We start from the raw sequence: 26,219 nt of genomic DNA, 5'->3' as shown, positions 1-26,219 counted from the left end.
CTAAGTGGACAGAGCGTTCATTTAAGTGACCAGAACCCAGTTCTTGCCTTCAGAAAAGGCTGTGGATATTTTTATCTCAGTAAACATCTCCATCGCCCAGCTGCTCTGAGTGTTTGCTGGGAAGTACAGATGGAAATAGAAGTATATTTGGGCAAATTTGTAATAAAGTCCCATACTACCCGGGCTCTGAGTTAGAACACCTGATTTCTTAGACATTTAGGAAATATTGTTTTTCTCACAGAAAGTAAAAAAGCTCCTTGAGGTCAGAGCCTGTTGGGGGATTTGCTTATGGTTGTTCTTGTTGCTTTTTCTCTGGATCCCCAGTGTTCTCTGCTCTTCCCCTCCGCTCACTTCCCTCCTTTTCTCTCCTCTCCTCCCCACCCCCTTTTCACCTCTCTTCTTCTCAGGAGGAGTTGGGTACAGAAAGCATCCCTAAAAATAAAGGCTCCCGGCATCTGCTCAAAGGAGGAAAAGCACTCGAGGCATTGGGCACAGCCTATGCCAACGTATGGAAAGAAGAAATGAGATGGATGGTACTGGGAGCCAGAAGCAGGATGCTTTGGGTGGAAACTAGGCCAGTTAGCAGGGAGCAAGCTGGGTTGAGTGAGCTGAGGGTGGGCTCAGAGTTCCATTTCTGCTTCCCTCAGCTCTCCCATCAGCTCCTGGGCTGTTGAGACAGAACGGCTGGTGGACACTTTGCCACCTTGCATTTTCTTTGCTGCATCCTCGTTTGCAGATGCAAATCGAGATCTTCCCCCTGCCCTCCATGCCCTGACTGGCCTGAAGGCAAGGGAGCAGACACAAGCCCCCCAAGATGTGCCTTCTTCTCCCTTCCCTGAGAAGCAGACCAGGAGTCCTTCATATACAGCAGATGTCCTTTGCATGATGGCGGAATCAAAGTTTTAGGCAGAATCAAAGCCTACCATTGGCTTATTTTGTACAGTATCTGGAGGAGTGAGGAAGCCATGTATTCCAATCCTGCCTCTGCTATATGATACCTAAGTGATCCTGGGCCAGTCCCACCCCAGAATGCGCCTCAGTTTCTTTCAGCTGTAAAAGGAGAGGAAGGCACATTAGGAAGCCTTTCATCTCTCACTCTGTGATCTCGAGATCATGTGATCGAGTGATTTAAATGGGCAAAACAGTGGTAATTCTACCTGGAATGGATTGTTGAGCTGCACAAGAGATAAAGCCGCCCTTCAAGCTCTAGAGAAATGTTGGCAACCTTTATCGGCAGAGGGCTGAGGATGCTAACAGGTGAATAGCGCCCCAAGATCAGGTGGGCAGCCATTGGGGCGGACAGAATGGCTCCACTTCAAGTGGAAACCGAATATGTGAAAAGCCCGGCTTACAAAGCAGATAGTAAATCTGGAGGCAATTATAGCCCATTCCAGCAGGATTCCATGAAGGGTTTCTTTAAATATCAAGCTCCCCCAGTGCACTGAAAATGATGATTCAATTTGCCCAAATTCAATTTGCATGGATCTTTTCCGGACTGTGGCCAGGCTCGAAGGCTACTCCGGGAAGCACACCTGGATTTCTCGCTGGGCAGAGGAAGCGTCCTCAGCCTTCTGGGCCACGTCAGTGGTCTGTCGGGCTCCCCGCGGCCCCTCCTCACCCAGAGGAGCATTTCTGGCCGGTGGGGGCCAGATGCGGCCTTCTCCTGGGTCCCTGGGATGGGTGGATAGAAGGCTGGCTTTCATTAGTGGGTGCAACGATTGTTCTGTGTGTGTTTATGTGTGGGTGTGGCGGAACAAGCCCTGGGACTCTGTGGGGATCCAGATACACAAAAGTCATTATCTCTTTCCCCACCCGCCCTCAATGCATTCCTGCTGGGAGGGTTCAGTATGGAAGGTTTTAATCACCCCGTGGATCTGGCCCCTCTGAACTGGCTGGCCCAGAATCCTGGCTGTGTTTTCCTTGGTGTTTGTTTACACGCCATTTACCCGCGCATCAGATCACTTCCCCAAACTCTGGGCCCAGGGCCCATTATCCAAACAGGGAGCCCTCCTCTTCCTCTGTGGCCTAGAAAACCCCAAATGGTTTTCTGATTTGGAACATTAAATATAATCTGACTCTTGTGGCGAGCGATGACATTCCCATCTCCCAGATGCTTCCATTGAATGTATAACCCTGGCTGCGTCCTGAAGCAGATTGCCAATCTGCCATGAACTTGAATGACAGAAGTATCCAAAGTCCCCTCAGATTACCGGCCCCTTGAACTCGTTTTTTACTCATTCCCTAACTCCTTTAGTCATTCCATAAGCATTTATTAAATGCCTGGACACAGTCCTAGGTACCAAAGCTACAAAAAACAAGCAAAACAAACTCTACCCTCAAGGAACTCATTGTCTGAGCAGGGGAAGATGACGTGGAAATACATAGAGAGTTATAAAATTGATGTGAAGTCCATATAGTGTAGGTCTGGTCTGAAGCCATCCGTAGCTGGGGAGTTCAGGAAAGGCTTCACATAACAGCCAAGCCTTCAAGGACAGCAGGGATTCTGGCACAGATGAGAAGGGATTACTTTCCAGGCATGATGGGTAGTCCATGCAAAGGCCTGGAGGTAAGAGATGTAAGACCCTGCCTATAATTGCAGCAAGGAGGTTTTGTTGACTAGACTGAACTTTGTACAAGAGGGAGTAATATCAGAGGCCTCTAGAAAGGTGGTCGGGAACCCGGGATTATAATACAAAACTGGGGAGTTTGCATTGTTAGAACTCTATCAGAATGCCTGCGGGGAAAGCTCCATTTCCTTACACACTGAGAGACAGTGTGTAATGGATAGTGTTTGGGACTTGAAGCTGGGAAGATCTGAATTCAGGCCCTAACCAACCTAGTTGAGCCTAGGTTTCCTCATCTATCAAATAGATAAAATTACTGTTGTAATAACTATCTCCCAGAATTCTATGGGGCTGTCATGATATAGGTAAAGGACTTTATGCATGTCAGTTGCTATGATTTTCTTTGTAATATGGAATTGCAAAGAAATGTACCTCCTTACCTAAGTGCAATCTGGTCTCAGACACTTAACATTTCCTGGCTGTGTGACCCTGGGCAAGTCACATAACCCCAATCGCCTCAGAAAAAAAAGAAAGAAAAAAAAAAGCAATGTACCTTCTTATTAGAAAGCAGACCTATGGAACATAATGTCTCTGTAACCTTAGAAAAAGTCACTTAAACTTTCATTGTCCTTTGAAGCTGTCTTAAGAATAAAATTCTCAGGCAGTTTACCAGTCTGTATTTGGCGAACCAAATTTGCACATCAAGAATTTACTGTGCACGTGAAATTACCAGATTTGGACAAAAGAAAAAAAAAATGAATGGAATAGAACGAAATGAAGAAAGAGTAAAGGAACTATTTTTTCTTCATTTTTCTAAGGTGTTTGTCTCAACTATGACAGAATAATTTCTCCATCTTTGTATACAATGAATATACTTTATTTTGCTTGTGGAATTTAAAAATTGAAACATGGATTGCTTCTCAGGATTTTTTTTTTTTAAGCGACTATTTTTTAATGAAAAAAAAAACAAAAATCGACAGTAAGAGTGGCCCCCAGGCTCTCCTCAGAATCTTCTTTTTTCTCCTAAATGATGGCTCTGACTTGAGAAAAATCATTCCCCCTCCCCCAAAGCAGTCTATGGTAGGGAAGCAGCAAGTGGCCCCTTTTCTTCTTGGAGACTTCTCCGCTCAATGGCGTGGCTCAGAGGCTCTCTGTGGCTTTTAGCCATAATTGCCGCGTAGGTACAACCATAAACAGCGGCAACCAACATCATCAGACACACAACTCCGCAGATAACTCCTGTGATAACCACCGTGGCGAGAGCGTGGCGGAGACTGACTGGCCGGGTCTTTGCTTTGAGGTCACAGCCTGACTGGTTTTTGTCTGTCTGTTCTTGGGGCCTCCCAGACCGGGGGAGATCCGGCTCAGCGGTGTCAGGGAACTGGGTTTGGACGGGTCCCCCGTTCCCGAGAACAGGGAGGCATGTGTTGTAGAGCTCATATGGAATTTTAAGCAGGTCTTTCCCTTTCCAGATGTCTGGGGCTGAGCAGATAACTCCATCAGTTATTCCGCCTTAAAATCAAAGAACGAACATAGTCAGTCTTGGAAATCATTTATTCGGCAATCAGTTATTATTATGAGACATTGTATAAGGCACCGAGGAGACCCAAAAAGGAAACGTCTTTTCCTTAAGGAGCTCACGGGAGATATTCACCCAAGCGGCAGGAAAAGAAAATGCTTTTTATGGGGGGGAAGGGAGCCCCATAACCGGGACAGGAGATGAATGGTGCACGACCTCTTGGAGAAGGGGGGGGGTCCTTGAGTTCAGCTTTCAAAGAAGATCCAGATTTTAAGCCAGAATTCCAGGCTTCCAGGACAATTCACTAAACTCCTGTAGGGAGCGGTAGGCAAACACAACTGGAAGTCAGATGGCATTTATCAAGTGCTTTGGTTTGACTTTTAATTTACGATTTATGATGCGACTGTTTCTCAAATATCTGAATGTGGAAAACATGAAACATTGGAGGAGCCATCACTTTTTACCAAAAATGCTTATTTAATGGTTCCAAAGTTACCGTGACTTTGGAAATGGGCAGGAAACAGGCAAGGGCAGGCCAGTGAAATGGTGACAATGATCATCTTGTTGACAAAGTAACGCCCCAATGTCTCGATTTTTAGTGCAAAACTTAATCCTAGTCAAAGTTTACTTCTGGATGGAGCCTTAAAGTAGGCAGAGGACTCGGTCTCTGGTGTCCCTCACTGCAGCCCAAGGAGGCAGACGCTTTTATGATGCTCTTTTACAGATGAGGAAACTAGAAGCTTAATAACTTATCTGACAGAGTTAGGAAGGGCTTGTGGCAGGACTTGAACTTGGATCTTAAAAAACTCCAAGACTAGCACTCTAGCTGGTCAATCTCATTCCACACTGCTGATTGCTTGACATTATGTGCCCATTTCAAAGGTCATTGTGTATCGTTATGTCTGAGGGATTTCAAGTGGGGACTTTCTTCAGAGTCTATTGATATCAGTTTAGTTCCAGATATGGGTTATTATTATTATTTTTCTGTTGAGCCAAGAGACGCCAAATGTTTTCAGCACCAACTCTGGAAAGGGTAGTAGAGAGGGAAAACAAAAACAAAAAAACTCCCCCAAACTCTAAAGAATTGGGTTGGGAAGTTGACAGCCTTCACCCAAGTCTTGGTTTTCTTGGCTGTGTGACCTTGGACAAGCCATGGCCTCTCTGAGCATTAGTTTCTGCATTTACTAATGCTAAATGATCCCCAAATCCCTTTTGAGTTCTAATCCTCTGATCCCATGATCTAATACTCCACCCAACACAAGTCCTGTCTCCAGGTTATGAGCTCTTGATCCTGGCTAAGTCATACCTCTACAGAGGCCCAGGGGCCCCCTAGGACTCGTCACCTAAGTCAGGGAGGTTCACAATCTGTGCTGATGCCCCCCTGGGCCTGGGGTACTCCAGGCAGAAGAAATAAAGACTTTTCTGTTTATTTGGATAAAAAAAATATTGTTCAATCTTGTCTGGGGATAAAGAGCACAGAGATGGTGATGGTCAGAAATTATTGGTTACTTTTTAGGATGCTTTACATGCCTTCTATCCCTTGTATATTGAGTAGATCAAGATGGCTGTGTGGTGCAGTGGCTGGGCTTGGTCACAGAAGGGCCAGATTTAAGTTTAGTCTTCCCTTCTCCTCCCGTTCCTTTCTCTTCTTTTCCCTGACTCTCTCCTCTCCTCTCCTCTCTTCTCTTTCTTTCTCTTCTCTCGCTCTCTTCTCTTTCATCTCTTTTTCTCTCTCTTTTTCTCTCTTCTCTCTCCTCTCCTCTCTTCTCTTTTTTTCCCTCTTGACTCTCCTCTTTCCTGCTTTTTTTTTCTCTCCTCTCCCTATTTTTTCCATTGCCCAATGCAGTCCACTTTTCCCCCTCCCTCCTTTCCCCCTTTCCCTCTCTTCCTCCCTGCTTCCTTCCCCTCCTTTCTCCAGTTATCATGTTCCCTCCCTACCCTTTTTCTCCCCTCTTACCCCTCCTTCTTACAAGTCTGTACCATTAAATCAAGTGATTGGAGCACCAGATTATCAGGACCAGCTAACACTGATAATTGCAGATGAAGCTTGTGCTAAGCCCAAGATGGAGATTTATAAAGATTCCAAATGAACCAGAGAAACTGGCAACAGAGAGCTAAGCGGACTGTTGTCCTGCTCCCCAGCAGAGGTTCCCTGGATCCCCAAGGAGGCCCCAGAAGGTGGGCTGGAAGTCTAAGTCTTAAAAGACCAAAGTCCCATTTTTCTAACAATGGGAGAAACAAAGGTGAGCAATGATCTGGAGTTCCCTGGCCACACAAGCTTCTCTGAGAACAGGCAAGGATTTTGTTCTGTTACCTCTAAGTTTAAACAGCCCCGGGAACACCCTGAATGCCATATCAAAAGAACTCTGTTCTATCACCTGGCTTCAATTCCAAACTCAACATTCGGAGGTATGGATGTCCCAGTTCATCCAAGTAAAAAATCCCAGTGCCACTGTGGTCCCTGAACTTGCCCCTTCCCAGGATTTTCTGTTCCGATGCAAAATGCTTGTAGCTTCCATGGATACAGAGGGGAGACCAGGTTCTCCCCTTGATATTTTATGCAAGGAGCATGTAACTGAATAGAGCTGGAACAAGTAAGCCGGGGCAGGGGAAGCCGGGAGCATTTGACTTTGCATAAGGTAGTGGAAGGGAGAGAAGCACATTTCCCAATACCACAATGAACTGGCATCTTCTAAGAACTAGGGGTCGGGTCTGGCTTCAAGCAGGAACAAGCAAGCTAAAGGGGCATTATGTCATACTCTAGATGTCACATCTTGGGGCACAGCTCATCACCCCACCATGGTGACAGCTTTGTGACTCTGTGAAACTCTTTGAAGTCTTCTTCCTCTTCCAGTCACTCTCATCAGAGGATTATAGACTTAACTCATAAGGACTTCAGTGCTTTCAAAGTTCCATAGTTCATATCCCTCACTGTATAGATGAGAAAGCTAGGATCCAGAGAAAACAAGTGAATTGGAAAAAAAAAAAAAGCCAGACTGTTGGGTTACAAATCTGGTGCCCCATCAACCCATTTGCTCTTCCACTCAATCCCAAATGCACCCATCCTGTTTTCTATCTTAGAGACCACGTTTTTGACAATAAAGCTCTTCCTCATTAAAAGAAGTATTTCTGTGTGCTCATCATTCTCTTTTCTACTTAAATTGTGGAGTTTTGAATATTCTCACCTTAATTCCATAGGCCTTACAGCTGGGGAGATCTTCAAGAAGATTTAACTCCCTCATTTTGCAGAAAATTAAACTGAGCCTCAAGAAAATAAAATTACTTTTTCAAAGTCACACAAGTAGTTAAGCAGATTCAGGTCCTCTGACATCAAACCCAATTTTTTTTCCCCAAATGCTACAATGCCTCTTCTTGGCTGAAATGGATTTTCATTGTGAACCCTTGTTCACAACTGTTAGACTGCTTTTTGTTAACATTAATAACAACAGCAACACAACTACAATGACAACTTGCTAGCAGCTTCCCTTCAAGCACAACAGCTAAGATTGTTTGCTCCTTGCTCTTCTGCGTCAGAAAGCAAATCTGATATCGGTTATCTTCTCGGATTAAGAATTCTCTTTTAGATATGGAAACTCTATAGCTCTCAGAATCCCAACAGGCCATGGAGGCTTTCCGTGACCTCCCAACGCTAGCACTTTCCCTCATAAAAACAAAAACACATGTATGTCTATACATAGGAGCTAGAACTGGTGCTCTAGGGGAGCTGCCAGGGAAGAAACTCTACCACCACAAAGCAGCATCTTCACTGCAATTTACAGGCCCGGAGGATTGTTCTGGGCACCTAAAAGTTAAGTGATTTGTCCAACCAACATGTATAAGAGGCAAGAGCTGAACTCTTTTTCCCGACTTCAAGGGCAGCTATTTATCCATCATACCCTGCCGGCTTTCATGTACGTGACGGGCTGTTTATCTGCTGTCTTATATGAATGTATTGAATGAATATATAGGAGAATAGGCTTGGGGATAGATGAAACCTTAGATCAAAGAGGGAAAGCATTTATTATGAAGCTATTATGAGATGACAAGCATCCACTTCATTCAAACTTCCTGGCTTTATACAAATGTAGAAATGTAAGTCTGGGCTCAGAGGGATTAAGTAACTTTACACAGTCAGCAAGTTGGATGGCAGGGAAACTCAGAGGTCATCTTGTCTAAGCCACAACTTCAGAATCCTTTCTTTGACATTCAGCCCCGAACACAGTACAATCAGCTTCTGCTTGATCATTTTCAGAGGTTGGAAGCTCGCTTCCATCAAAAGTAGCCCCTGCCTGTTCTGAATACTTCTAATAGTCCAAAAATTTCTCCTCACTCCCTCTCTTCCTCCCTTCCTCCTGTCCATTCAACCATCCATCTATCCTTCCTTCCTTCTTCTCTCCTTTCCTTCTTTCCCTCCCTCTCTCTTTTGTTACTTTGTTCCCTTTTCCTTCCTCCATTCTTCTATTCCTTCCTTCCTTCCTTCCTTCCTTCCTTCCTTCCTTCCTTCCTTCCTTCCTTCCTTCCTTCCTTCCTTCCTTCCTTCCTTCCTTCCTTCCCTCCCTCCCTCCCTCCCTTCCTCCTTCTTTCCTTCCTTCCTTCCTTCCTTCCTTCCTTCCTTCCTTCCTTCCTTCCTTCCTTCCTTCCTTCCTTCCTTCCTTCTTTCCTTCCTTCCTTCCTTCCTTCCTTCCTTCCTCTCTCTCCCTCCCTCCCTCTTTTATACCTTTGTTCCCTTTTCCTTCCTTTGTTCCTCTGTTCCTTCTTTCCTTCCTTCCCTCCCTCCTTCCCTCCCTCTCTGGCTTTCTTTTTCTCTCTCTTTGAGCCTTTTCTACTTAGCTTCTACCTTTCTCTTCCTCCCTTTTCTTCTATCTCTCTTCTCTTTCTTTCTTTCACCTCTCTCTTTTCTTTTCTTTCCCCCTTCTCCTTTCTCTTCTATTTTTTTTTTTTTTTTGTGGGGTGGGAGAGGCATTAAAGCTGTGATTTTAGTAGGTGGAAAAAATTTCTTGCACCATGTAGATCAGTAACTCTTCTGCTAATTATTATCTTTAGTAGTTGATGGGGAGCCTAAAAGGTAAATGACTTTGCTCAGGTCACTAAGCATTAAGTAGACAGCAATGGGGGAAACATTTCATATCTCTCTCTCTCTCTCTCTCTCTCTCTCTCTCTCTCTCTCTCTCTCTCTCTCTCTCTCTCTCTCTGTCTCTGTCTCTGTCTCTCTCTCTCTCTCTCTCTCTCTGTCTCTCTGTCTCTCTCTGTCTCTCTCTCTCTCTCTCTGTCTCTGTCTCTCTGTCTCTCTGTCTCTGTCTCTCTGTCTCTGTCTCTGTCTCTTTCTCTCTCTCTCTGTCTCTGTCTCTGTCTCTGTCTCTCTGTCTCTCTGTCTCTGTCTCTCTGTCTCTCTCTGTCTCTTTCTCTCTCTCTCTCTGTCTCTCTCTGTCTCTCTCTCTGTCTGTCTCTCTCTCTCTCTTTCTCTCTCTTTCACACACACACACACACACACTCACTCATTTACACACACATTCATATACAAGCATTCCCCCCCACACACAAATACTCTCTACAAGAAAACATGGGCTTCCGTTACACATGTGGCTGAATAAGCACACATATCTATACACTAGTGCCCATTTATACAAATATACCTATGTATAATATACATCACAAACATATACATGTTTGTGATAAGAGACAAAAAAAATACTGATCCAGATTTTCCTTGGAATGCCCTTTCCTTTCTCAGAAAATCCTTTATAAAAGGAGTATGTGTGTGTATGTGTGTGTGTAGGAATCTGTTGTTCTCTGAGATCCATTTCTGCTCTGTCTGTGACACTAGCCAACACTCTTTAATATGCCCCATTTGCCACTAGATGTACAAACATCCCCATTTCACAGGGACTCTTGTCCCCATCCTGCCCGTTCCTGTGGAGTCGTCATCCCAGGCACAGACATTAGCCCTGGACTGCCCACTCTCAGAGCACTTCCCCCCCCCCCCTGAGGCTGGGGTTAAGTGACTTGCCCAGGGTCACACAGCCAGGAAGTGTTGAGTGTCTGAGACCAGATTTGAACTCAGGTCCTCCTGACTTCAGGGCTGGTGCTCTATCCACTGCGCCCCCTAGCTGCCCCCTCAGAGCACTTTCTAAAGTACAGAGCAAACCCAAATCTTTCCAGAGTACTGGAAGACAGAAGATGTCTCAGTACACACAATACTGACCTTTGTATACAAAGCTCTCCAGCCACAGTTTAAGGTCCAGTAGGTGGCAATTGCATTTCCAGAGGTTGTCCCTGAAGAATAAAGCTCTCAGGCTGGGAAGTGATGCTAGCTGAGCCCTGTGAACTTGCTGTAGTTGGTTCCTCTGTACGGCAAGCCGAGTTAGGTGGTTCAGTGTCTCCCCCTTAAAACTGGGCAGCTCCTGTATGTTGTTGAAGGACAGATCCAGCTCCTGCAACTGAGGCAAGGATTGGAAAACTTTGCTTTCCAGGGAATGAAGAGAATTCTGTGTTAAGTTTAAAACTTGTAAGTGGTCAAGGCCCAAGAAGGCTCCAGGAGCCAGGGTGAAAAGGGCATTATTAGAGAGATCTAAGCTTCGGAGCAAGGGCGTCCTGCTGAAGGCGGAAGTGGGGACGTCTTTAATCTGGTTATGCTGGAGATGGAGGATCTGGGTCCGAGGAGGCAGCTCCAAGGGGATTTCCCTCAAACCTTGCCTGCTGCAGTCAACGGACTTTGTAGGTTTGTGACAAAGACACTTTTCTGGACAGCTGCCGGCCCCGTGGAGTAGCAGGAGGACGCTGGAGAGCCAGAGCAAGTCACCTGCAGCAAAGGGAAGGAGATCACATTGGAGAAGTGGCTTTCAAGATGAAGACTATGGAAGCTAGTCTTCTCCCTTTGGAATGGATTAATAATATAGCACAGGATTGAATAACATCTCCCTGGGAGTACAATGAAGATGAAGCTAGGAACCCTTGTTGGGGGCAAGTAGAGAATTTGGAGATGAGCCACTATTACCAACTGAGTCTAAGGATTTATCTTTGTTTTGTTTTGCTTTTCTCTTACTAGGTATTTAGAAGTTTTAAGTCCCCAAAGTATCACATTGAAAGAGGAAGTTGTCAATTTCTTTCTTTCCTTCCTTCCTTCCTTCCTTCCTTCCTTCCTTCCTTCCTTCCTTCCTTCCTTCCTTCCTTCCTTCCTTCCTTCCTTCCTTCCTTCCTTCCTTCCTTCCTTCCTTCCTTCCTTCCTTCTTTCCTTCCTGCCTTCCTGCCTTCCTGCTTTCCCTTCCTTCCTTTCTCTTCCTTCCTTCCTTTCTCTTCCTTCCTCCCTTCCTCCCTCCCTTCCTTCCTCCCTTCCTTCCTTCCTTCCTTCCTTCCTTCCTTCCTTCCTCCCTTCCTCCCTCCCTTCCTTCCTTCCTTCCTTCCTTCCTTCCTTCCTTCCTTCCTTCCTTCCTTCCTTCCTTCCTTCCCTCCTTCCTTCCTTTCTTCCTTCCTTCCTTCCTTCCTTCCTTCCTTCCTTCCTTCCTTCCTTCCTTCCTTCCTTCCTTCCTTCCTTCCTTCCTTCCTTCCTTCCTTCCTTCCTTCCTTCCTTCCTTCTTCCTTCCTTCCTTCTTGCCTTCCTTCCTTTTTTTATTTCACAGTTTTGCTGATGCCTTTTATTTTCACATTACAGTCATTTCCAAATATACCACCCTCTAGCTCTGCCATCTAATGAACCTTCCTTTACAACAAAGGTGAAACACGTAAGCAAATGAACCCAGTTCTAACTGCAATGCCATATTCTTAACATATAGCCCCTCTCCTTTTGATTAAAAAAAAAAAGGAAGGGAGGGGGAAAGCATGTATATTTTTATATATCTGTTTCAATTTAAGATTGGTCATTATATTGTATTCCTTTTCATTTTAGCTGACCCTTCAGTTTTCTAAGACAATGCTAATATTCAATACATAACCTTGAAAGTGAAAGCCTGGCTCCAGATCCTGTTCTCTTTTTCATCAATGCCCTAGAGTAGAGTAGACTAGTAGAAATGTGTGAGATCAGAGGAATTCAGTTTTCTGAAAACAGTTAATCAAAGACTTCATTCCATTTCCAGGATGATTAAAAATCATTTCAATTTCTGGATCCCTTTCTTTCCCAAGGGTCCAAGTTTCTAACAATGGCAAATATTGGTGACATCCAGCTTTGATTCCTCTCGTGGGATTCACAAGCCAGTATTGCTGTGTTGAAAGCTTAAAAGTATTATCTGTTTGCAAGAAAAGCTCTTGACAATGTTTCCTTTGCTTTTGACTCAGGGAATAATACCATGTTTCTGTTAAATACACTTACAGTTGTTTCTTTTTCTGTTTTTCTTTTCTTTTTTTTTTTTCTTTCTTTTTTTTTTTTTTTTTTTTTTTTTCAATAATCCTGTCTAATGTGCACATAGTGAGATAATGAAGAGATGGAGCAATCCCTGGCAGGAAGATCCCACTTGATATATTTTGGTTAAATGGCCTTTGAACATTTGCCACCCCCATGCCACCCCACCCCACTCCAAAGCATTCACCTCAAGTTGTTTCTGGGATTCTGTAAATAAGCTAAGTGACCTGTTTCAAAGACAAAGATCTCTCCGTCAATCTCTATTTAAGAGCCTTGGAAATTACAGGGCGCCCTGAGTGTTGACTGTGGAGCTCAAACATTAATTTGCAACAGGAAATCAGACCTTAAACTAGAGAATGTGCTTTCAACAGAGCACACTAATCTATTAATGAAAGGCTTGCCTTTCTGTGATTATGTTCAGTTTAGACATCTCTTCCTAACTCTTATCCTGAAGACAAAAAGGAAAAAAAAAAAAAAAAAAAAAAAGACAGCACACAGGACAACCACCTCTTAGCTCCCTGTTAAAAAAAAAAAATAATGGCCCATGGCAGACCAATTAAACATCTCTGTTTTGAACTATTTTTTCCCTTCCCAGAATCTGAGATAAACAGCCATTCTGCATCTGCTTGAAAATGGGGAAGAGAAAGACCTCCTTAAAAGCCAATTCTTACAAGTTTCTCTCCAATTTAGAAAGCTGCCCAGGCTACCGACCAAGTATAGGACATTTAGTAGAAGACAATCAATGAATATCTCACCTTTCATGGCTGGTCCTTGGAAGTTTGACTTACACTATTTCATCCAACTTAATCAATGGGAAAGGAATAAGCCAACTTTACATCAGCGAGCTGCCTCTTTTTTCTTTTCCTTCTCCTAATCCATCTTTGTTTTGCCTCGATTATGCTTAAGAGGGAGGGATGATGGCAGCTTCCTGAAGATCGTTCATCAAAACAATTCTTCCCAGGGTCTCCATTAGATCTTCAGTAGGAAAGCTTATTGTGCCCTTCTCTCTGTATGTGTCTCTGTGTATCTCTGTCTCTGTGTGTCTCTGTCTCTATCTCTGTGTGTCTCTCTCTCTGTATGTGTCTATCTTTCTCCGTCTCTGTCTGTCTCTCTCTCTCTTTCTCTTTCTCTTTCTCTCTCTTTCTCTCTCTCTCTCAATTGTCTGGCTCACTGAGAGCTTCCCTGTCTCTCTCATTCACTCAACAGGGCACACATAAAGAGTGTCTGTCAAACCTCAGGGAACAGCTGTAGCATTGAAGCTACGACCTAACAGCCTGGGCTTTTTGATTATTTAATCTGCTTGAAATCCAAGGCACCAAAATAAAGCCACCTTCCTAATCCTGCTTGGTTTGCTTGGTTTCTGCATTCTGTTGACTTATTCACCCCCACTGGGTCAAGACACGGGACGCCTCTCTATAAGGCCAGGATCAGAGGGCCACAGTGTGTGTAATATTAGGATGAATCAACCTGTGATGACACAACTAGGCTGGACTGTGCGCTGGCTCGTAGGGGGGTCGCTTGGGAAGCATTCATGGTGATTAGCTGGGCTGAGGGTCTTCATACCCCAGCATCAAAGTGATTGGGAACAGTTCCCCTGAAATGCTACTCTGATGATCCCCTGCCTATGCCTTCCTCCCCCAGCCCCAGGTCCAGATTTTCTTTTCCAGCTGTAGTGGGTTTTCCGTGTGTGATACTTATAACTGTTTCTCCATCTTTCTAACTTCCGTGATCGGGAGTGCTCGGTTTTCACTCATAAATAGTTAAGGTAGCCAGAGCCAGCTTCAGAAATCAGTGATCCACGTCTGTTCCCTAATTAAAATGACAAGGAGTGTTCCTACCAGGGATTTGAATTTCAGTGAATAAGCTACTCAGGGTTTGTGAGACATTTGCCATTGGCTCATCAGAGTCTACGATGTCTTGCTTTCTTGAGACATTTCCCAGAGATTTCTATGCTTCAACAAAATTTAAAATTCTTATGCTTATGGATATCCAGGGAGTTGAGGGTTGGTGGTTAGTAATAGATGAGGAAAAAAGAAGTGGAAGGGGGAGGGAGAGAGAGGAGAAAGGAGCGGAGAGAGAGAGAGACAGAGCAAGACAGAGACAGACAGACAGACAGACATAGATGGAGACAGAGACAGAGATAGAAACAGAGAGAAAGAGAGAGAGAGAAAGAGAGAGAGAGAGACAGAGAGAGAGACAGAGAGGACAGAGACAGAGACAGAGAGGAGCAAGGACAAAAAGGATTAACAAAAAAATGATCTTTTAGAGACAGACACAGATGGAGACAGAGACAAAGATAGAAACAGAGCAAGACAGAAAGACATAGACAGAGAGAGAGAGAGAGAGAGAGAGAGAGAGAGAGAGAGAGAGAGAGAGAGAGAGAGAGAGAGAGAGAGAGAGAGAGAGAGAGAGAGAGAGAGAGAGAGAGAGAGAGAGAGAGAGAGAGAGAGAGAGAAGCAAGGACAAAAAGGATTAACAAAAAATGATCTTTTAGAGACAGACACAGATGGAGACAGAGACAGAGATAGAAACAGAGTTAGAGAGACAGAGCAAGACAGACAGACATAGACAGAGAGAGACAGAGACAGAGAGAGAGACAGAGAGAGAGAGAGAGAGACAGAGAGAGAGAGAAAGAGACAGACAGAGAGAGACAAAGAGATAGAGAGAGACAGAGAGAGAGACAGAGAGAGAGAGAGAGAGAGAAGCAAGGACAAAAAGGATTAACAAAAAAATGCTCTTTTAGAGACAGACATAGATGGAGACAGAGACAGAGATAGAAACAGAGATAGAGAGACAGAGCAAGACAGACAGACATAGAGAGAGAGAGAGAGAGAGAGAGAGAGAGAGAGAGAGAGAGCCAGAGAGAGAGAGAGAGAGAGAGAGAGAGAGAGAGAGACAGAGAGAGAGAGAGAGACAGAGAGAGACAGAGAGAGAGAGAGACAGAGAGAGAGAGAGACAGAGAGACAGAGAGAGACAGAGAGAGAGAAAGAAGAAAGGACAAAAAGGATTAACGAAAAAAGTGATCTTTTAATCTTGAATTAATTTAACTAAAATTGTCTCTATGAGTTTAAGTAATTGTACTGATATCCAATACTGTTTTAATAAAATATCTATTTTCCTTAAAGAAATGTATATGAAACCAAACAGAAAACTAAGATCAATTTTACCCTGCTAGTTTTTATTCTTGATCTGATGACCTTGTTTTTTTTTTTTTTTTCTTACAAAAGCTGTTTAACTTTATCGAATCAACATTGATCACTTTATTTTGTAAGCTCATTCATTCTTTATTTGGTTACTTATTTTCCCTCAACAATAATTCTGAAATCTTAATTGTGATGATGATAATTAACACTTAAATAATACTTCAAAGTTTGCAAATATTTTACATGCCTCCTCTCAAATGATTTTCACCATTTGCTATTTAATCATTTTGCATATGAAGAAACTGAGGCTGAAATTTTAACTGACCAGGACCAAGCACATAGCTAATAAATGTTCCAGATAGAATTTGAATTCTTTCGGGGGGAGGTAGTAGAGGGAGGGAGGGATAATTTGGAAAAATGAATACAAGGGATAATATTATAAATATATATATATATAATTAAAAAAAAAGAATTTGAAGTCTTGTCTTATTGATCCCAACTCTACCATAATATATTCACTGTGCAAGACTGTTCTTCTAATCTCATGTTTTTGTATATATATGTGCATATGTTCACATGTGTATGTGTTTGCATATGTGTCTTGTAATGAGTCACACTTAAGCCTCCTATTCATTTGCACATTATGGTGGTATATGTACAGCTTGCTGGTCTAATCCTCAACTCATTACTTACTTTATATAGCATGCTTTCTGGTCTTTTCAGAAAACCAGACTCAGACATTTGTAATTTCCTTTTCTTTCTTTTTTCCTCAAACTGATTAGCTTCCATTATTTGAGTGAACAAACCTAATCTGACTATTTTTCAGTCATGACAATCCAAAACAATCACAGTGTATACAATTCCTAATTCTTGTGGCTCCCTTGCATTTATCTTTCTTGAGGAGCAGAATGGTTTCCTTTTTCCCCTAAGCCCTTACCTAGTGTCCTACATAGAGTAGGCCCTCAGTGAATACCTGGTGAATTGTTTGGAAGTGAATTGAATTCCAAAAACAGACTTGGAGAAAGGATACAAACACATGAGGGCCCAAGACATCACCAAGAGAGAATACAGAGAGATAATAGAAGAAGACTAGAAATAATGAATGAACAAATGAATAAATAAAAAGCATTTTTTATAAACGGTACAAATCCTGAACAAAGTACCAGGCCTACAAATAATAAAAGCAGAGTCACTGGAAGTCAAGAAGGCATGTTAGCAACAAGGATTTTATGTGCTAGTTATGGTGTTAAGAACTGAGAAGAGATAAAAGAATCCCAATGCATAGAGACTCACAATCTAAAAAGAGAGATGGCAACTGTTTACAAGAAAGATACAGGATGAATTGGAGATAGTCAAATCCCATCAAGGAACTTCTCATTTAATAGAGAAAGGCGATGCATCTAGGAGAATGATCTCCATGAAGATGTCTTCTGAAAGAGGGAGATCAAAGAGATTGGTGATTAGAGTAATAGCACAATTCATTGGCATAAAATTACTTTGCATGATAATTTAATTTGATTACTATTCTCTGAGCTATTTTGGGAAGGGTTTGCATTCTAGTCATGGCATGGGATGTCTAGCAAGTAACAAGATAGACATAAGACTGGCCAAGATAATATGAAATACTTGCCGATCAGCTCAGGATCAGGGGTGTAAAAAACTACCTTATCTAGTCATTGCTTGAACTTTTTGCTAGGTAGATTATACCGAGATAGTAAATGAAACAAGAAAGTGGACAACAAACAGCTGTCAAATGATACAGATCTTGTCATGTTCTACCATCCCTAGCAATAAGAGTTGAACTACCATATTTTATTTTTAATAATAGATTTTCCAATGAATTAATTTTAATTAATTTAATTAAATTAATTTAATTAAGGATTTTAAGATGAAATCAATAAGAGCAGCTAAGTCTTATCAATTTTTGTTTTGAACTTGCCTGTAAGGAAATACTATTATAAATGATGCACCAATATAGATTGGCATTTATTTCCCAACTTATAGTCTCAGGAAGTTGTTTGTAGATCAGTCTGTGTCAGAGAATATAAATGCAGTTCTTCCTGACTCTGACGTCAGCTCTCTACTCACTATACCATAGCCATCTCTCAAATTCACACAGAAGAAATCCATCTGAAGCTAATACAACTGCATTAAAAAAAAAAAAAAAAAAAAAAAAAAAAAAACTAAACAATTCAGGGATTGATTCTCAAACTAAAGAAGAAATAGAGTGGAAGAAAATAGAAATATATTTTTTACTCTGACCATTGACAATAAAAATTGGATCCAGAAGATATTGTGAACCATGGACCTGTACGCCCACTCTCTCTTCTCTATAGAATCTTTGTGAAAACGTCTTGTGCGTGCATGATAAGTGTATTCGATAAAAATGAGAAGAGAACAGTTAAGCAATTTTTCTAGAGCAGGCCCATCTTCACAGCCCCACAGCTGACTGAGAGGTGTGGAATATATCAGCTTCCACTCTGTTTATTGATTTTTAAGAAAGCCTTCAATTCAGGGTAGTCAAATACAGCCTTCAAGGCTTTCCTTGTTAGCCACCTAGCAGGTGGGAGTCTGGGGGAGTAGTCTAATCCACAGCAAACAGTGTAAATCAGGGAAGGAGAAAACAAGCTTCTATAGAATTTGACATGAGAGCCAGCTCAGCCAGATTGTCCTGAGAATGAGCCACAGATCTTGAGAACCACAGAGGCACCTGGGAGAACATTCCATTCCCCCAGGTGTGGGCCCTGCATGCAGGGGATAGGAGAGGGAAAAGCTTTGATTGAGTCCAGTGCTCTACCATAGGCAGGTGGAGATGAAGCTGATTGAACACTAGGGAGACTAGGGGGGGTGTGGGTCCCTTGGTTTCCAGCTTCTCCCCACTCTCAACCTGCCTTCATTCTTCTGAAAAAGCCAAAATCTGACTATGGATTCTCCTACTCAATCAACACTAGAGTCTCCCTATTGTGTCTAGAATAAAATATAATATTAATGCCTCTGACTTAAAGCTCGGCATGACCTTATCCCACACTCTCTTTGCAACACCATTGGGCTTTATTTCCCATCCTATACTCTGTGATCCACAAGTTCTCAGTTCTTTACATATTACAGTCTAATTCTCAGTTTTGCATCTTTGTGTACTGCTACATGTGGCTATTCTATATGCAAGAAAGGAATGGACTTACTCCTTATTTCAACCTCATAGAGTTTGTTCCTTTCTTCAAGATAGGACCATCTTCTGCATAAAACCTTTCTGGATTCCTCCAACCAATAGTCCCTTTCACCATTTCAGATATGTTTATTTTAATTTCACCATTTTGGATATATTTATTTTAATTTCACCATTTCGGCTATATTTATTTTAATTTCACCATTTCGGATATGTTTATTTTAATTTCACCACTTTGGATATGTTTATTTTAATTTCACAATTTCGTATATATTTATTTTAATTTCACCATTTTGGATATATTTATTTTAATTTCACCATTTCAGATATATTTATTTTAATTTCACCATTTCGGATATATTTATTTTAATTTCACCATTTTGGATATGTTTATTTTAATTTCACCATTTCGGATATATTTATTTTAATTTCACCATTTCAGATATATTTATTTTAATTTCACCATTTCGGATATGTTTATTTTAATTTCACCATTTTGGATATGTTTATTTTAATTTCACCATTTTGGATATGTTTATTTTAATTTCACCATTTTGGATATATTTATTTTAATTTCACCATTTTGATATATTTATTTTAATTTCACCATTTCGATATATTTATTTTAATTTCACCATTTTGGATATATTTATTTTAATTTCACCATTTTGTATATATTTATTTTAATTTCATCACTTTGGATATATTTATTTTAATTTTACCATTTTTGATATATTTGTTTTAATTTATTTTGGTTATCTTTTTTACATATACTTTTTTTCTTGTTGACACTAGAATGAATGTACATTCCTGGTGAGCATGACATATTGTATTATATATACTTGTATTCCCCAATGACTACTATAGTGCCTTGACACAATAGTACTAAATTTTTATTTGTTGTCATCAATTGATTCACAAGAATAACCACTCTTGGGGTATCTAAGTTCATCTACTTTCTTATTGAACTTGTTTTCTCTGCTTTTTCAAGAGGTTTGCTTAAACACAAGACACACACAGATGGAAATTATCCCCGTGTCATCTGTGGAAATATCATCTCCATGGGGGTTGCCACAGGCCATAGCTGTGGAAGAAGGTGGACCATAGAGTTGACATCATGGCTGCCAAAGGATATCTTCTTGAAATACAAGAGCTTTTCCATATCTTAAAGATATCTTAAAGAGATTTTATAGAACATCCATTTGATGCCTTTCTTTTTTTTCTTCCATTGGCTGCTTGAGCACAGATTTTAGACTCAAGCTAGATTTTCACTGGTGTAAAAAGGAAGTTTGCAGTGAAGAAATCCCTTTTAGCAATGTGATCTTTAACAAAAGCCTGGGATCTTTGGAGTGTAAATGACTTTCTGAGCCACACATTATATATATCATGTATGTGTATATGTACACACATACATGTATATGTGTGTATAAATACACAAGCACACACACTCACAGATATGTGAAATAGGACTTGCAACTATTTCTTCCTGACTTTGAAGCCAACTCTATAAATAGTCTATTTTATGGCAGAGTAGAAATGAGGGTACAGGACTAAAGAGATTATTTTGTTCAAATACATACTGAGAATCAATAGGGATATACAGATTTGTGAGGGGTGTTCACACCTGTGTCATGGAATACACTTGGTATGAGGTTTGAATGAAAGAAGGTTATGCTAGAGCTGGAAAGACTCTCCCAATCCTCCTTTTCATGGATGGCATCCTGCTACTTAGTAAAATATAATCTCTTCAAGGGCTCAAACTATTTCAGTTTTGTATTGTATCTTCAGTTCTTAGCATGGTTCCTGGCACATGTAAGGAAGGCACTTTGTAAATGTTTGTTGATTGATTAGTACTAATCTTATATAGTGACAAGCACCACAAAGCCTTGCTTTGAGAATATATTTGGCAATGTAAAATATTCTAACTAATCACACTGAAAAAATAAGGTGGATAAGAAACAAATATTAGATTGTAACACCTACTTGACAGAAAACCATCTTTCAATATGTACACATTGGACGGACACTTCAAATAGTTAATGATCTGGGTCTAGAATTGACAAGTAAGGGGGAAACTAGGTGATGCAGTGGATAGAGCACCAGCCCTGAAGTCAGGAGGACCTGAATCAAATCTGGTCTCAGACACTTAACACTCCCTGTCTGTGTCACCCTGGGCAAGTCACTTAACCCTAATTGCCTCAGCAAAACAACAACAACAACAACAACAACAACAACAACAACAACAACAACAAACCTAGAATTAACTAGAAGGAAAGTCTTGGGTTAAATTGTACTTAAGAAATTGCACAATTATTATTCCCCCTTCCTAATTGGTCAAGTCACCTTCTGCCTGCCTGGTTCCTCAACTGTGAAATGGGAATAATATGGCACCCATATTCCAGGATTGTTGTGAGGATCAAATGAAATAATATTCGTAAAGCACATTGCATATCCCAAGAGCTATCTAAATGCTAATTGTTGTCGTGGAATGCTAGGAAATCTAATTTCCTTGAGTTTTCTGAAAAACAAAAGTAAGTATAGGAAACCTTCTACCATCTGTTGGAAACTGTCAGCAAAATACAGACATGAATTATACAGAATGAGAAGATATGACAGCGGCTTGGAGCTTATATCAGGGAGGGGAATAATCTTACCTATGACAATTTATCAAAGTCAAGAGCATATTAACTACTAGGAAGGACTCTTTTAATCTTTTAATCTGGTGAAGGAGACTAGGGTAAGTAGGCTTGGAAATTAGTCTTCTCTCTCTCTTCTCTCTCTCTCTGTCTCTCTCTCTCTCTCCCTTCCTTCTCTCCCTTCCTCTTTCCCTCTTTCTCTCCCTCCCTCCATCTCTTCTCTCTCTGTCTCTGTCTTTGTCTCTGTCTATCTCTCTCTTTGTTTCTCTCTCCCCATTATGTTCTCTTTTTTTAGGGACTGGTTGGCTGGGTAAGGTCAGGTTCCAGGGGAGACTTCATTCCTTTTGATGTTTTGTGAATGTTTTCTGTTGACCATAAGGGAAAAATGAGGACCATAACTTCTGCCCCTGGAGGAATGTCCTCAACATATTCCAAATCACAAATAATCCCTTTTTATCCTAGATGCAACGTAACTCTTGAATCAGAATGAGCTACTTGGGTTCTGGTTATTGCCATTGCGGCTGCCAGTGTTGTTTGTCCCTTATTCTCTAAGAGGACCATGCCATCAGGAAGGTGATTCCATGATGTGTGAGTGAGTTCGATTTCAGGGAGAGATGATTGTGCAAAGTCACCCGCCTTACTTTCCCCGCCAGAGCCATCTGGGTCCAGAGGCCAGATATAAATCAGGATAAGTGGGAATGGCCTTGGATGCAATGGAAGACTTTGGCCTTTTTAAGCTAGTCTCACTTTGACTGAGGCCGGACCCATTTAGTGATTTGGGTTAGGTATGTCTGCCTGAATTTTCTCAGCTGTAAAATGGGAATAATGATAATATCAATCTCCTGTGATTGTTGCCTTTCCTTCCTTCCATCCATCCTCACAATAATTGGTATAATAGTCTCTTAATTTAACTCTTTGCTTTAGCTCTAGTCTATTCTCCACAAGCTAAAGTGGTCTTCCTTTTCCCTGTTTTCACATTCATTGCTTCACCATTAAAGGGCTATGATTACAATGACAAACAGCTTTCCGCAAAACTCCAAGTTGTAAGTTCAAATACTATCCCTATTTGGCAGATGAATAAACTGCCCAAAGTCAAAAGCAAGGAAGAGCTAGTCTGGATTTGAAACTAGGTCTACATTCAGATTATTCTCTCTTCCAGAATGTGAAGGGTTATGATGGTAAAGAGAATTTAGGTTTCTTTAGTTTGACTCGAGGAGACATAAGTAAGTAGGCCCAGCAGGATGAAGTGAAAGGAAGTAGGATTTCAACTCACTATCAGCTAGGAGGAGGTGAGTGGGAGGCTGCTAACTTTTTACTTAAATCCAACTCACTTGCATATCATAGCATCATCTCTCCATGTGGTGGTCCTCTTTGAGCACGAAGGGCAAACAGCAATCTGAGTAGAGGTGATCCACTGGGGACAGCTCTAAGTGGTCAGGTGGACAACGCAGGTCTTTCATTCATCCTCCTGGTGCCTCAAGCAACTCTCTAAGAAGGTAAAGGGCAGAGTGGTCCCAATTTTCATTGTTTGAGGGAATCCCCTACTCTCAGATTTCTCATAAAAAACAATTGCTCCAAAATCTGGGAATACAAATCCTAAATTGGCAGAGTCCGTGCCCCTTGTCTGTCCAGCATGAAACACACATTTAAGTTATTTTAAATAATGTTGCAGAAAGTCATTCAGAACCCTCTGCAGTTTGCCACCATAGGACAGTCATTTTTGACCATTTATTTCCTTTTATAAATGGTGGCAGTGGAAGGGAATTTGCCCCCTATACAATCTGTAAGAGATATTTGTATAGAGAAGACTTTAGTAATTTTTCCCCTTCTATATCCCCCAACTTGATTCCAAACCACCCTAGATTTGGGACCAATCTGGGACTCTAATGAGATTATAGTAGAGATAAAAGGAGTTTCTCAGATCTCACATATGTGTGAAACCTTTGAAGAATCTCTCAGAACTAAAAATCACTTTCCTACAGAAACAATTTCTTACAAAAGAGCAGGTGAACCCCACTTAACCTCCATAGCTCAATGCTGTAAAATGCTGGATATCACTAGCTCTTCTGCCCCTCAAAGATCAGAGCCTCAAAGCTTTGCCACGTGAGAGGTAGAAAAAGAAGGCACACAGAGCACACCCACCATGGGCAAGGGTCTGACTCATCCTAATGACTTTTCTCTGGTGGTTTGTCAAAGCTCATCAACAAACCATGGACCCGACTCTACATTTCCTTTGATGTGGACAGAAAAAAATAAATTAACAAGCTCTGTAAAAGGATGGAATTTCCATTCCCCCCAAAAAGTTGTATGGTCAGATGATACCCGGCAGCAAAAACAGCTATGTGGTGTGCCCTGGAGTGAGAAAGGTCACTTCGTAATGGGGTTGGGGAAAGATATAGGTTCAGATTCTGCTGCTGACATGAATTGGCTCTTGTGACCACAGACACATCACTTAACCATTCATGGTGATTCTTTATGACTATAGGTTACAAATGAATTGTTTAATTCATGATAATATATCAAAGAAAGGTGTTTCCATACCAGGAACTCCTGAGATTTAGACCTTATTTTTTAAAGTAGATAAAAACAAACAAGTAAACAAATAAGCTATAGATAGATATAAAAATGGCTACAGAAATATATATATATATATATATATATATATATATATATATATATATATATATATATATATATATATATATATATATATTTTAAATCAGGTTTACTTTCTGTTCTTAGAACAGAATGGTAACAATGATGAGGTAGGCAGATACCTTATAGTGGACAGATGTACATATAGAAAAACAAACAAGTAAACAAATAAGTTATAGGTAGATATAAAAATGGTTACAGAAATATATATATATATATATATATATATATATTTTAAAATCAGGTTTACTTTCTGTTATTAGAACAGAATGGTAACAGAATGATGAGGTAGGCAGATACCTTATAGTGGACAGATGTACATAAAGAAAAACAAACAAGTAAACAAATAAGTCATAGGTAGATATAAAAATGGTTACAGAAATATTTTTAAAAATCAGGTTTACTTTCTGTTCTTAGAAAGAAAAAGAAAGGCAAGAAGGCAGGCAGGAAGGAAGGAAGAAAGGAAAGAAAAAAAGAAAGAAGGAAAGAAAAAAGGAAGGAAGCAAGCAAGGAAGCAAGGAAGGAAGGATAAAAGAAAGAAAGATCAGCTTATCTCTCCAGCTAGAAAAAAAGATAAGTTCAGTCTGATCGCTGCCACTGGACAGATCATTGTAATGGCCAAACATGTTTTCCAGTGCTATGCATACTATTTGGGGAACCTACATACTCCTTCTGTTCATTCTTTGGAAAGTGATCTGACAAATCCTTTCCTTTCAACAGGATGATAAGGTATTAAGTATCAAGGGGCTGAACCTGACTCATGAGACAAGAATGTCTCTGCCCAATGGGTCACTCTGCGGAGGGTCTTGCCGTCCATGTTAGTTCCCTCTCTGGGGGAAGGAAGTGGACTGATGTTGCCTCTTAGTGTTTGTTTGTTTAAGAAGAACTAAAAGTCGGGGATGAAGCAAATCCCCAGGCTCCACCCCATGTGAATGGTTGATAACATTCAGGCTCCTTTAAAAGCCGGCATTTCAGCTGTCTGGGAAAGGTTAATGATAATTGACATGAAATGCATGTCCCCAGCTTCCTTGCATAATTGGATATTTATTCCTACAGCTAAGTAAACAGGCAATTCCAAATTGCGTGTTTCTCTCTAATTGGGATTAATTTTATGTGTCTTTGCTAGGAAATATCCATTCAATCATTGACCACCAAATATTTATGGAGCATCCATCTAGTGCTTATGGAGCAGTGTGTGTAAGGGCTAGCATACCGGGGAGTCAGAAAGTCATAGGCTCTAAGGATCATAGTTTAGTAGAAAGGCCGGAGACATCCATTGCTGGGATTTGCAGGGATTTGGGGTACTCATGTTTCTATGCACTGTATCTGGCTATGTACTAGCAGGTCGAGGTTCAAGCTCTGGGTTTCTCACTAAATACAACTCCCCAGTTCACTGACTCCTCACCCCCCTCTCAATCTCTCTCAGTTCCAATACTGTGAACTAGAAAGATGTTACTTTTGATTCTAGTCAAGGGATCCCTCAAAAGGGATTCAATCTAAAAGAAAGTATACAGGGGCAGCTAGGTGGCGCAGTGTTAGAGCACCAGCCCTGGATTCAGGAGGACCTAAGTTCAAATCTGGTCTCAGACACTTATCACTTCCTAGCTGTGTGACCTTGGGCAAGTCACTTAACCCCAGCCTCAGAAAAAAATAAATAAATAGATAGCTAGATAGATAAATAAATAAATAAAAGTATACAAGTACAAGCATGAATCAAGCATGGAATAATTCATTTATGACTACCCAGCAAACACAAGACTAAATGCTAAGGAATCAGGGGAAAAGTGGAATAGAATCCAATAGCCTCCCACTACAAGTACAATCAGTTAGGAGACTACTAGTCTGGTTTCATTAGCATGTGAGCAGTTTTCCAAAGTTTGCTTTTTATCCACTTCACCTTTCTCTTTTTCTGGGCACTGCCCCATCAAAGAAGCACGACCTTCCTATTGCATGATGTTGACTCATCTGTTGGCTGGCAGCCATGCCTGCTACTTGTTCCAACCATCGCCACTCTAGTGGACATAGAAGTCCGTGCCTTGTTGGTCTTCCAGAACTCTATGACCTTCTGAAACTCAAAAGATTGTTCAGTCTGAGGTTATGGATCAGAAGGAAACACACACACACACACACACACACACACACACATACACACACACACACACACATACACACACACACACACATACACACACATACACACCAAA

At 41.2% G+C, this 26,219-nt stretch overlaps 2 protein-coding genes across 4 annotated transcripts in view; one reads left to right on the top strand and one right to left on the bottom strand.

Moving 5' to 3' along the window:
* CACNA2D3 (calcium voltage-gated channel auxiliary subunit alpha2delta 3) overlaps positions 1-26,219 on the top strand; it is a 1,031,774-nt gene that overhangs the window by 860,023 nt on the left and 145,532 nt on the right. The gene's annotated exons all lie outside the window — the stretch shown is intronic.
* On the bottom strand, positions 3,420-13,805 carry LRTM1 (leucine rich repeats and transmembrane domains 1). The gene is made up of 3 exons (XM_074284454.1): positions 13,171-13,805; positions 10,286-10,882; positions 3,420-4,076 (listed from the first exon to the last, which is right to left on the bottom strand). The coding sequence occupies exons 1-3, from the start codon at positions 13,175-13,177 to the stop codon at positions 3,640-3,642; spliced, it is 1,041 nt and encodes a 346-aa protein (XP_074140555.1). The 5' UTR covers positions 13,178-13,805; the 3' UTR covers positions 3,420-3,639.

This window comes from Sminthopsis crassicaudata, chromosome 1 (assembly GCF_048593235.1).
Source record: "Sminthopsis crassicaudata isolate SCR6 chromosome 1, ASM4859323v1, whole genome shotgun sequence".
NCBI lineage: Eukaryota > Metazoa > Chordata > Mammalia > Dasyuromorphia > Dasyuridae > Sminthopsis > Sminthopsis crassicaudata.
The sequence above is the reverse complement of the archived record's forward strand: the minus strand, read 5'-3'. Positions and strand labels throughout refer to the sequence as shown.